Source organism: Geospiza fortis, unplaced genomic scaffold (assembly GCF_000277835.1).
Source record: "Geospiza fortis unplaced genomic scaffold, GeoFor_1.0 scaffold26, whole genome shotgun sequence".
NCBI classification, from domain to species: Eukaryota; Metazoa; Chordata; class Aves; order Passeriformes; family Thraupidae; genus Geospiza; species Geospiza fortis.
In genome coordinates this window covers 17,342-26,907 of record NW_005054425.1, presented here as the reverse complement: position 1 = coordinate 26,907, position 9,566 = coordinate 17,342, and the positions used below count along the sequence as shown (strand labels likewise).

Below are 9,566 nucleotides of genomic sequence, written 5' to 3'. Positions count from 1 at the left end.
TTGGGAGTATCTGGGGGTTCTGGGGGTCTCTGGGAGCATCAGTGTCTCTGGGGAGTGTTGTGGTCTCTGGGGGTTTTTGGGGTCTCTGACATGTTTTGGGAGGTCTCTGGGATTGTTGTGGTTCTATGAGGATTTGGGGGTCTCAAGGACATTTTGGAGGGTTCTGGGGATTTTGGGAACACTGGGGAGTGTTGGGGTCTCTGGGGGTTTTGGGTGGTCTTTTGGGTTTTGGAGATCTCTGGGGGATTTGGGGAGCCTCTGAGGTATTTTGGGGGTGTCTGGGGGAGTTTAGGGGGTTATGGGTGGGTTTGGGGGTGTCTCTGAGGTGTTTTGGGGGCTCTCTGGGGAGTTTTGGGAGTCTCTGGGAATGGTGGTGTCTATGAGTTTTGGGGGTCTCTGGGGGTGCCTGCCTCCCCTGATCCCTCCCCCTGCAGTCTGTGTGCTGTACACGCAGCGCCCTGGCAGCCACCAATGGCGGGAGGGGAGTGACCCGATTGGTGGGGGGGCAGCTAATCAGCATGTTGGGCTGTGCTCAGCTGGCCAGTTGGCATGTTAGTGTGTACTCAGCCAGCCAATCAAGATGTTGGGGTGCTAGCTGGCCAACCAATCATCAGCATGCTGGGGCAATGAATAGTCAGCATGTCTGTGTGCCAACCAGATGGCAAATCAGCATGTCAGGGGTAATGGCAGCCAGCCAGCCAAGTAGCATGTAAGATTCTGGCCTATCAGCATGTTGGGGTGATGGCCAGCTGGCCAATCAGTGTGTTGGGGTGCCAACCCGTTGGCCAGTCACCAGTGAGCAATCAGCATCTTCGGATGCAGCACCTGGACAATGAGCATTCTGGGATGCAGCAGCCATCCAATCAATGCCTGGGGGCAGAGCGATCAGCCAACCAGCATCCTGGGGATCTGGGGAGCATGTCGAGGTGCCGGGCAGCCAGCCAATCAGCTGTCGGCACACAGCCAGGCCCCCTGTAATTAACAGTGTGTAAATTGCGGGGTAATGAGCAGGGGGTGGGACGGCCCCGAGGCACAAAGGAGCACCTGGGCCCTCCCCGCCCCTGCCCACCCCTTTCCCACACGTGCCCTGGCCCGGGCCTGCTGCCCACCCTTGCCCCACCTCCTCCGCCCACGTGTCCTCATGTCCCCGGTCTCATGTCCTCATGTTCTCATGTCCCTGTGTCCCCATGTTGCTATGTCCCCATATCCTCATGTTCCCATGTCCCCAGCCCCACGTCCACATGTTGTCATGTCCCTGTGTCTCCATGTCACTGTGTCCCCATATCTGTATGTCCCCATGTCCACATTCTCATGTCCCACTGCCCCCATCCCTATGCCCCACCCTCATTCCCATACCTCTGTTTTCTGGTGCTGTTCACACATCCCTGTGTTCCCATGTCTTCATCCCCCTGTGTCTTCATCCCTATGCCCCCATGACTTTGCATCTCCATGTCCCCATATCCCTGTATCCCCATCCCCCTTGCCCATGTTCTCATGTTCCCATCCCTACACCCCCATGTCTCATCATCTCTATGGCCCCATGTCCCCGTGTCCCTGTGTCTCCATGTCCCTGTCCCCACCCCATGTTTTCCTGTCACCCCATTATCCCCACTGTTCCCATATCCCCCAGTTTGGCCGGACCGAGGTCATCGACAATTCCCTGAATCCTGACTTCCTGCACAAGTTTGTCCTCGATTATTGCTTTGAGGAGCGGCAGAATCTGCGCTTTGACCTGTGAGTGGCCCCTGTGGTCCCAGTGTCACCCCCAGTGTCAACCCCCTGTCCCCCAGGGCCACCTCCTGGCCACCTTGGCACAGCCCCCCAGGGTGTCCTTGTCCCCATCCTTGTTCTGTCCCCATTCCTGGACCATTACCACCCTTGTTCACATCCCTGTCCCCATCCTTGTCCCATCCCATTGTCATCCTTATCCTGGACTGGATAGTCTCCTTTCTGTCCCTGTCCCATCCTGTCCCTATCCACATCTCATCCCTGTCCATTCTATTGTCCCCATCCCATCCCATCCCATCCCATCCCATCCCATCCCATCCCATCCCATCCCATCCCATTCCTTTACCCATCCTTGTCCCATCCTATCCCTATTCTTTTCCCCATCCCATCCCCACACCTAATCCATCCCTATTTGTGTACTATCCCTCTCTCATCCCATCCCTCCCACTCCCTGTCTCCCTCCCATCCCATCCCTGTCTCCATCCCTGTTCCCATCCCTGTCCCATCCAAGGCCCCCCCTTCCTGTTCCATGCCCACATGTTCCCTCTGCCCCCAGGTATGATGTGGACTCCAAGAGCTCTGACCTCTCCAAGCATGTAAGTGCAGGATCAGTCAGCCCTGCTCCCCTGTCCTCCCTGGGATGGCATCCCCCTGGTGACACCAGTATTCCTGATCCTGCAGGATTTCCTGGGCCAGGCATTCTGCACCCTGGGGGAGATCGTGGGCTCAGCCGGCAGCCGCCTGGAGAAGCCCCTGACGTGAGCCCCCCGCCTTTGTCCGCCCCAGTGTCCCCATGTCTCTGCCCCCACCCAGCTCCCTCCCCCCTCCCCTTCCCCAGAAACCCCTCCTTTCAGCCTCCACTGTGGTCCAGTGTCCCCCAGAGTCCTCAGGGTCCCCATGCCCTGCACTGGAGAAACTCCTGATGGTAGCCCCCTTTGTCCCCAGTGTCCCATGGTCCCTATGTCTCTGCCCCAGGGAAGTCCCCATTGTGAGCCGCCTCCCCCACTGATCCCAATGTCCCCAGGACCTCTCCCATGGAGAAGCCCCTGCCATGAGTCCTGCCTGTGCTCCAGTGTCCCTGAGGTCACTATGTCCTCTTTGGAGAAAATCCTGGGTTTCTCCAAAACCAGTGTTTTGGAGAAAAGTGGGAAACTCATGTGCCCATGTCCCTCCCTGGAGAAGCCCTTGACATGAACCCCCATGGTCCCAGTGTCCTTATGTCTCCCTAGGTCCCTTTTGGTGTGCCCAGGATGGACCCAGACCCCAGAGCCAACAGTGGCATTTTGGATTGGAAGGCGGGGGGGGGGGTGTCTGGCTTCTTTTTTTTTCTTTTTTTTTTCTTTTGTGTGTGGATTTTGGCAGGAAAGGCTTTTTTGGAGATCTGCCTTTTTGGTGGGGTTTGATGGGTCTAGCTTTTTCTTGGGATGGTGGCTTTTGGAGGGAATTATGGGTTTGGGGGATCTGGCTTTTGAAGGATCTGGCTTTTAGGGGGGGCTCTGGCTTTTGGAAGGGTCTGATTTTTTGGGGTTGGCTTTTTCAGGGGCAGTTTGTTTTGTGGGAATTGACTATTTGCGGGGGCTGAATGTCTTTTGGGGACTGGCTTTTTTGAGGGGAGAAACAGCTTCTTTTTAGGGTGCTGGAATCTGGGGGAGAGCTGGGGTTTTTTTTTGTAGACTTCCTTTTTTTGGGAGGAGGGGCTTTTTATTGGGTGGGAATCTCCTCCACCACCCTTCAGCATGTGTCCCTGCAGGATGGGGACAGCCACCACGCACCCCCGGGGCAGAAGACCTGCCCCGGCTGCCTCCCATGGGTAAGGGTGCTCAGTGCGTGGGTGACCCCCCCAGGGCACCATGTGTGCCCCCACTCTGCTCACATCTCATCCCGGCAGTGGCATTCCGGGGAAGAAGTGCGGCACCATCATACTCCTCGCTGAAGAGCTGGGAAACTGCCGGGTGAGTCGCAGCGGGGCAGGGGAGGGGGCGTAGCTTGGGAACCCTGCAATATCGGGGTTGGCTGAGACACCCTAGCCTGCAGATGAGAGTGTGGGCTGTTTATGCTCACGCTGTGTCCCGCCTGTTCTGGATCCCTCCCTCCCTCATGGAGCAGCTGTCCCAAAGGATCCCACCCCTGGGGGGAGTGCAGGGTGGATGATCCCTCCCTGATTCCATCCCCCAGGACGTGGCCACACTCCAGTTCTGCGCCAGCAAGCTGGATAAGAAGGATTTCTTTGGAAAATCTGACCCCTTCATGGTCTTCTACCGCAGCAACGAAGACGGGACGTGAGCAAACCCCCTTCAAAACTGCAGTGACCCTCCCACATCTCATGGGAGGGCTCAGCCCCAGCACAGGACACCCCTACGTCCCCATGGGCTGGCATTGGAGCGGGTGTCTAAAAATCCTCACTGCACTGTGGGGGTGACAGATTGGGGGGCTGTTGGGCTGGAGGAGTGACTCCCTTTTCCTCCTTGTCTTTCCCCCAGTTTCACCATCTGCCACAAGACGGAAGTGGTGAGGAACACACTGAACCCTGTCTGGGCAGCCTTTGCCATTCCTGTGCGTGCCCTCTGCAATGGGGACCATGACCGGTGAGTGTCAGGGAACTGCTACCCCCTGCACCCCCTCTTTGGCCCCAAAGACCTCCTTCTCCCTCTTCCCCCCATCTCTAGGATCCACTAGGACCCCTGAACCCCCTTCTCCCATCTCTGTCATACCCGGGAACACCCTGCACTCCCATCTTTGTGGTCCTCTGAGACCCCCTGAACCCCCTTCTCCCATCTCTATGGGCCCTCAGGACCCTCTTTTCCTTCTTTCCCCCATCTCCCAGGTCCTCCAGGAACCCCTGCACCCCATGTCCCCATCTCTGTGGTACCTCTGGACTCTCAGAGACTCCCTCACTCCGTGTCCATGGTACCCCAGGATCCCTTTCCCCTGTGTCTGTGGTACCTCAGGACCCTTTTTACCCCCTTCTCCTCATCTCTGTGGTACCTCGGGACCCCCTGCCGTCCTTCCACCTTCTCTGTGCCCCATGAGACACCCTCTGTGGCCACCTCAACTCTACCCATCTGGACAATGGGCATCACAGCTGTCACCGAGCTATTCCTCCCACCCTCCCCCCCCCCATCAATCCCAAACCAGTGTCATCAGCTACTGTCCTGGCAAAAATCTCTTCATACTGCTTTGGCCCCACGTTGAACGTTGCTGTGGCAACGATGGATAAAAATATCCTGAGGAGGAGAAGGAAGCAAGAAAAAGCCCACAGAGGCGTCAAAACAAATCCCACAGGGAGCGGGGGGTTGTGTGTGATGGGTCCCCGGGGAGGGCGGGATTTGGGATTTGAGGGTGTAAGTGATCCCCCCCCCCCTCTGCCTTGCAGAGCCATCAAGGTGGAAGTATATGACTGGGACCGTGATGGCAGGTGAGCTGTGTGTATGGTCCTGGAGACCCTCCACACCCTGGACCTGCACCCCTCAGGTGACAGGGACCCCCCACCACTCCTGCATCCCTGGGGAGATGGAGCCCCCACCCTGGTTGATGCGAATCCCCCTGGCTATTCGGGACTCTCTGGCTGATGGGAAACCTCCTGGGCAATGGGAAGCCCCCCATCCCCACACCACTGACTGGTGGGGATCCCACCGGGTAATGGGAACCTCCCTAACCGGACTGATGGAGATTCACTGGCTGTGCAGCCATGACTTCATCGGGGAGTTCACCACCAGTTATCGGGAGCTGGCACGAGGCCAGAGCCGCTTCAATGTGTACGAGGTGAGGGGGGATGGGTACATGGGCATGGGGGTCCTGCACCACCCCCCATGGGGGTCATGGTCCCACTGATGCACCCCCAGATGTTATGGTCCCCAGGGACCCTGTGTGGCACCTCTGTGTTCTGGGGTCTTAACACTGCACCCCTTGGGTGTTATGGTCCCCAGGGTCTGTCTCTCTGCTGCACCTCTGTGTGCTGGCGTCTCTGTGTAGGTGCTACATACCCCAGGATCCCTGTGATGCAATCCTGGGGATGTTATGGTCCCCAGGGTCCCTCCCAACCCTGCACCCTGGTGTGCCATATACCCAAGGGTCCCTCTGCTGCGCTCTGAGGTGCAGTGATGCCCAGGGTGCTCATGCTGCAGCCATAGAGGTTTATAGTCCCCATGATTCCCTGTGCTACAGCCTAGGGTGTTGGGATCCCCACACTGCATCCCTGGGGTGTTATGGTTCCCATGCTGCACCCTTGGGTGCAGCACCCACAGCTGCTCCCTTGAGGGTCCCCAGCCCCCACCATGGATTTCCAGCTGCACTACAATCCCCAGGGTCCCCACATGCACCCCTGGGTATCACAGCCCACCATGTGCTTCTCAAGGTCCCTCTCTGCACCTCAGCACTGCTGCCTCCCAGAGTATTCTGTGCCCCCCTGTCCCCCTGGACGTGACAGTCCATTACACTGCTCCCTGGGGCCTCCTGTCCCTGTGAGAAGCAGCCCCCTTCCCTCTCCTCTCATCCCTGCAGGTGGTGAACCCCCGGAAGAAGATGAAGAAGAAGAAGTACCTGAACTCGGGGACAGTGAGGATGGGGATGTGCGGAGGGGGAGGACACAGGGGGAGTGGGCACTTCCTCCCCTGAGTCCCATGTCCCCACAGGTGACACTGCTGTCCTTCGCTGTGGAGGCTGAGCACACCTTCCTGGACTACATCAGGGGCGGGTGAGCAGGGGGTCCCCAGCACCTCCAGCTGCACTTTTGAGGGTCCCGAACACCCCCAGCTCCTTCCTTGGGAGTACCCAGCACTCTGAGCTGCTCCCTCAAGGGCAGAGAATCCCCAACATGCCCAGCCTCTACTTCACTGGCAGGGCAATCCCCAGGATCGCCATCTCCTCCCTTGGAGGTCCCCAGTACCCACTGTTGCTCCCTTGGGGATGGGAGGGAGGGGTAGATGGTGTTCCTGCTATCCTCAGCTCCTCCCTGTGGGATCCCCAACACCCCCAGTTGCTCCAGTGGGGGGCTTCTCAGCACACCTAGCTCCTCCATTGGGGGTCTCAGCACTACCACCAAGATGCCTCCTTGGGGGCAGGCTGTCCCCATCACCCACAGCTGCTTCACTGAGTCCCCAGAACCCACAATTGCTCCCTTTAGAAGTCTCCAGCACTTCCAACAGCTTTGGGGTCCCCAACACCCACAACTGCTCCTTTGGGGAAAGAGGATCCCCACCACTCCCATCTTCTCCATTGTGAATCCTCAGTACCCCACCCAGATGTTCCCTCATGGGCAGGGGCTCCCCAGCACCCCCAAATTGGTCATTTGGGGCTCCTCAGCACCCGCAGCCACTCCTTTAGGTGCAGCACTGACACCTCAGTGCAGGGACACTTGAGGGTGCTCTGAATTGTGATATAGGTGCACCCAGTCCAGCCTGTGGCCAGAGGGGTGCCCCACCCCAAACCCACAAGTCACCCCCTATGTCACCCCAAGGCCACTTTAACCCCCCAGGACCCAACTCAACTTCACAGTGGCCATAGACTTCACGGCATCCAATGGTGAGTGGCAACTGTGTCCCCCCTGAGGGATTTATTTGGGACACTTGTAATCAGTTTGGTGTCATGGTGGTGTCATCCTTGTCACCAACTTGGGGACATGGTGTTGTTGTCCTTGTAGTTGTGTTGGGGACATGGTCATGTCTCCCTTGTCACTGGGTTGGAGACCCAGTGGCATGTCCCTTGTCACTCCCTTGGGTTGGGGTTGTGATGGCATTGTCCTTATTATGGGTTTGGGGCCATGGCGGTGTTATTTTTGTCACTGTATTGGCACTACAGTGGTGTCATACTTGTCACCAGCTGTCTCTGGGTTGGGGATTTGGTGCCCTCATCACCACTGAGTTTGGGACAGAGTGGTGTCATTCTTGTCACTGGGTTGGGGTCATGGCAATGTCTTCCTTGTCACTGTTGGTTCCATGGTGGTGTCATCCTTGTCACCAGCTGTCACCAGGTTGGAGACGTGGTGGCATCACCTTTGTCACCAAGTTGGGAATATGGTGGTGTCACCCTTGTCACTGGGTTGGGGATGTGGTGGCATTTGGAGACATGGTGGGATCATCCTTGTCCTTGTCACCGTGTTGGAAATGACATCATCCTTGCCACTGGGTTGGGGCCATAGTGGTGCCATGATTGTGGGAATGCTGGGGGTGTTACGGGGGTGCTGGGGGGGCTGTGGAGGTGCTGAGCCCCATGCCTGTGCAGGGAACCCCTCACAGCCCACGTCCCTGCACTACCTGAGCCCCTTCCAGCTGAATGCCTACAGCCTGGCACTGAGGGCTGTGGGGGACATCATCCAGGACTACGACAGTGACAAAATGTTCCCAGCCCTTGGCTTTGGTGCCAAGGTCCCCCCGGATGGGCACGTGTCCCACGAGTTCCCACTGGTGAGGGGCCAAGGCGGGACAGGACTGTGGATGAAGGGTGGTGTCCTTGTCACACAGTTGGGGCCATGGTGGAATCATCCTGTCATGTTGTTTGGAATATGGAGGGACATTGTCCTTGGGTTGGGGCTGTGGTGGTGTGATCCTTGTCATTGGTCTGGGGCCATGGCAGTGTCATCCTTGTCACCAGGTTAGGAAGGGGCTTGGTGTTGTCACCAGTTTGGGGTCATAGTGGTCTCATCCTTGATCACCAAGTTGGGTATATGGTGTGTTTGGGTTGGATCTGGACTGGGGATGTGGTGGTGTCATCCTTATCCTTGGGCTGGGAACATAGTGGCATCATCATTTTGTGACTGGTTTGGGGTCATGGCAGTGTCACCAGGTTGGAGACATAGTAGTATCATCCTCGTCACCAGGTTCAGGATGTGGTGGTGTGGTCTTTGTCACTGTGCTGGGCATATGATGATCTTGTCCTTGTCACCTATTCTCACTGTGTTGGGGACATAGTGGTATCATTCTTGTCACTGGGTTGGGGATGTGGTGGTGTCATCCTTGCCTTGGGTTGGGAACATAGTGGCATCATCATTTTGTCACTGGGTTGGGGCCATGGCAGTATCATCCTTGACACTGAGTTGGGAACGTGTTTGTGTCTCCCTTGTCACCACATTGTGGACACAGTGGGATCATCCTTGTTAGCATTTGGGGGCCACCGCAATGCCATCTTTGTCTCTGGGTGGGGTGCATGGTGTCACCCTGTCCATGGATGGGGGCTGTGGTGTCACTGTGCTCCTGGTGACCCTGCGGCAGAATGGGGATGCATCAAACCCGGCGTGCCATGGCATTGCGGGGGTGCTGGAGGCATATCAGCGCAGCCTGCGCCATGTCCAGCTCTACGGCCCCACCAACTTTGCCCCTGTCGTCAACCATGTTGCCCGGTAAGAGGGGCCCCATGCCCCGGGGTGGGGTCCCTGCGCCCTCGGCGTCACGCAGGGTCCCCCTAGCTCAGCGGCCACGGTGCTGGACGGATCCCAGTACTTTGTCCTCCTCATCATCACCGATGGTGTCATCTCTGACATGGCCCAGACCAAGGAGGCCATTGTCAATGTGAGACCCTCATAGTGGCATTGGGGCAGATGGTGGCACCCCTGGGTGCTGGGAACTTGGGACCCTTGGTTGATGGGGGCAGTGGAGAGGGATTGGGACCCTTGAGGGGGTAGGAAAGGATAGAGACCCCTGGGTGCTGGGGGGTTGAGGAGGAGCTAGAAGGGGGATAGGCAGGGGCTTGGACTCCTGGGTTCTGAGGGGTTGGGGGTGGTTGGACCCTTTGGGTGATGGGATGGGTGAAGAGGAACTGGGACCCTGAAGCTGAGAGGGAAGGGGTGGGTTGGGACCCTTGTGTGCTGGAGGGGTGGGGAAGGGGCTGGGAGCCCTGGGTGCTGG

General features: G+C 57.8%; 1 protein-coding gene across 8 annotated transcripts in view; it reads left to right on the top strand.

Moving 5' to 3' along the window:
- Window positions 1–9,566, top strand: part of CPNE5 (copine 5) — a 13,071-nt gene that overhangs the window by 891 nt on the left and 2,614 nt on the right. For 2 of the 8 annotated variants that reach the window (XM_031061761.1, XM_031061760.1), the window contains exons 2-17: window positions 435–481; window positions 1,631–1,734; window positions 2,285–2,324; window positions 2,410–2,486; window positions 3,479–3,538; window positions 3,617–3,680; window positions 3,904–4,007; window positions 4,209–4,313; window positions 5,102–5,143; window positions 5,415–5,490; window positions 6,229–6,282; window positions 6,360–6,421; window positions 7,202–7,248; window positions 7,948–8,129; window positions 8,934–9,061; window positions 9,128–9,230. In XM_031061761.1, coding sequence (XP_030917621.1) covers window positions 435–481; window positions 1,631–1,734; window positions 2,285–2,324; window positions 2,410–2,486; window positions 3,479–3,538; window positions 3,617–3,680; window positions 3,904–4,007; window positions 4,209–4,313; window positions 5,102–5,143; window positions 5,415–5,490; window positions 6,229–6,282; window positions 6,360–6,421; window positions 7,202–7,248; window positions 7,948–8,129; window positions 8,934–9,061; window positions 9,128–9,230 — 1,295 coding nt within the window. Of the gene's footprint in view, window positions 1–434; window positions 482–1,630; window positions 1,735–2,284; window positions 2,325–2,409; window positions 2,487–3,478; window positions 3,539–3,616; window positions 3,681–3,903; window positions 4,008–4,095; window positions 4,314–5,101; window positions 5,144–5,414; window positions 5,491–6,228; window positions 6,283–6,359; window positions 6,422–7,201; window positions 7,249–7,947; window positions 8,130–8,933; window positions 9,062–9,127; window positions 9,231–9,566 lie in introns of those variants that run through there. The other 6 variants (XR_004082355.1, XM_031061762.1, XM_031061764.1 and 3 more) reach the window with 5 other exon arrangements.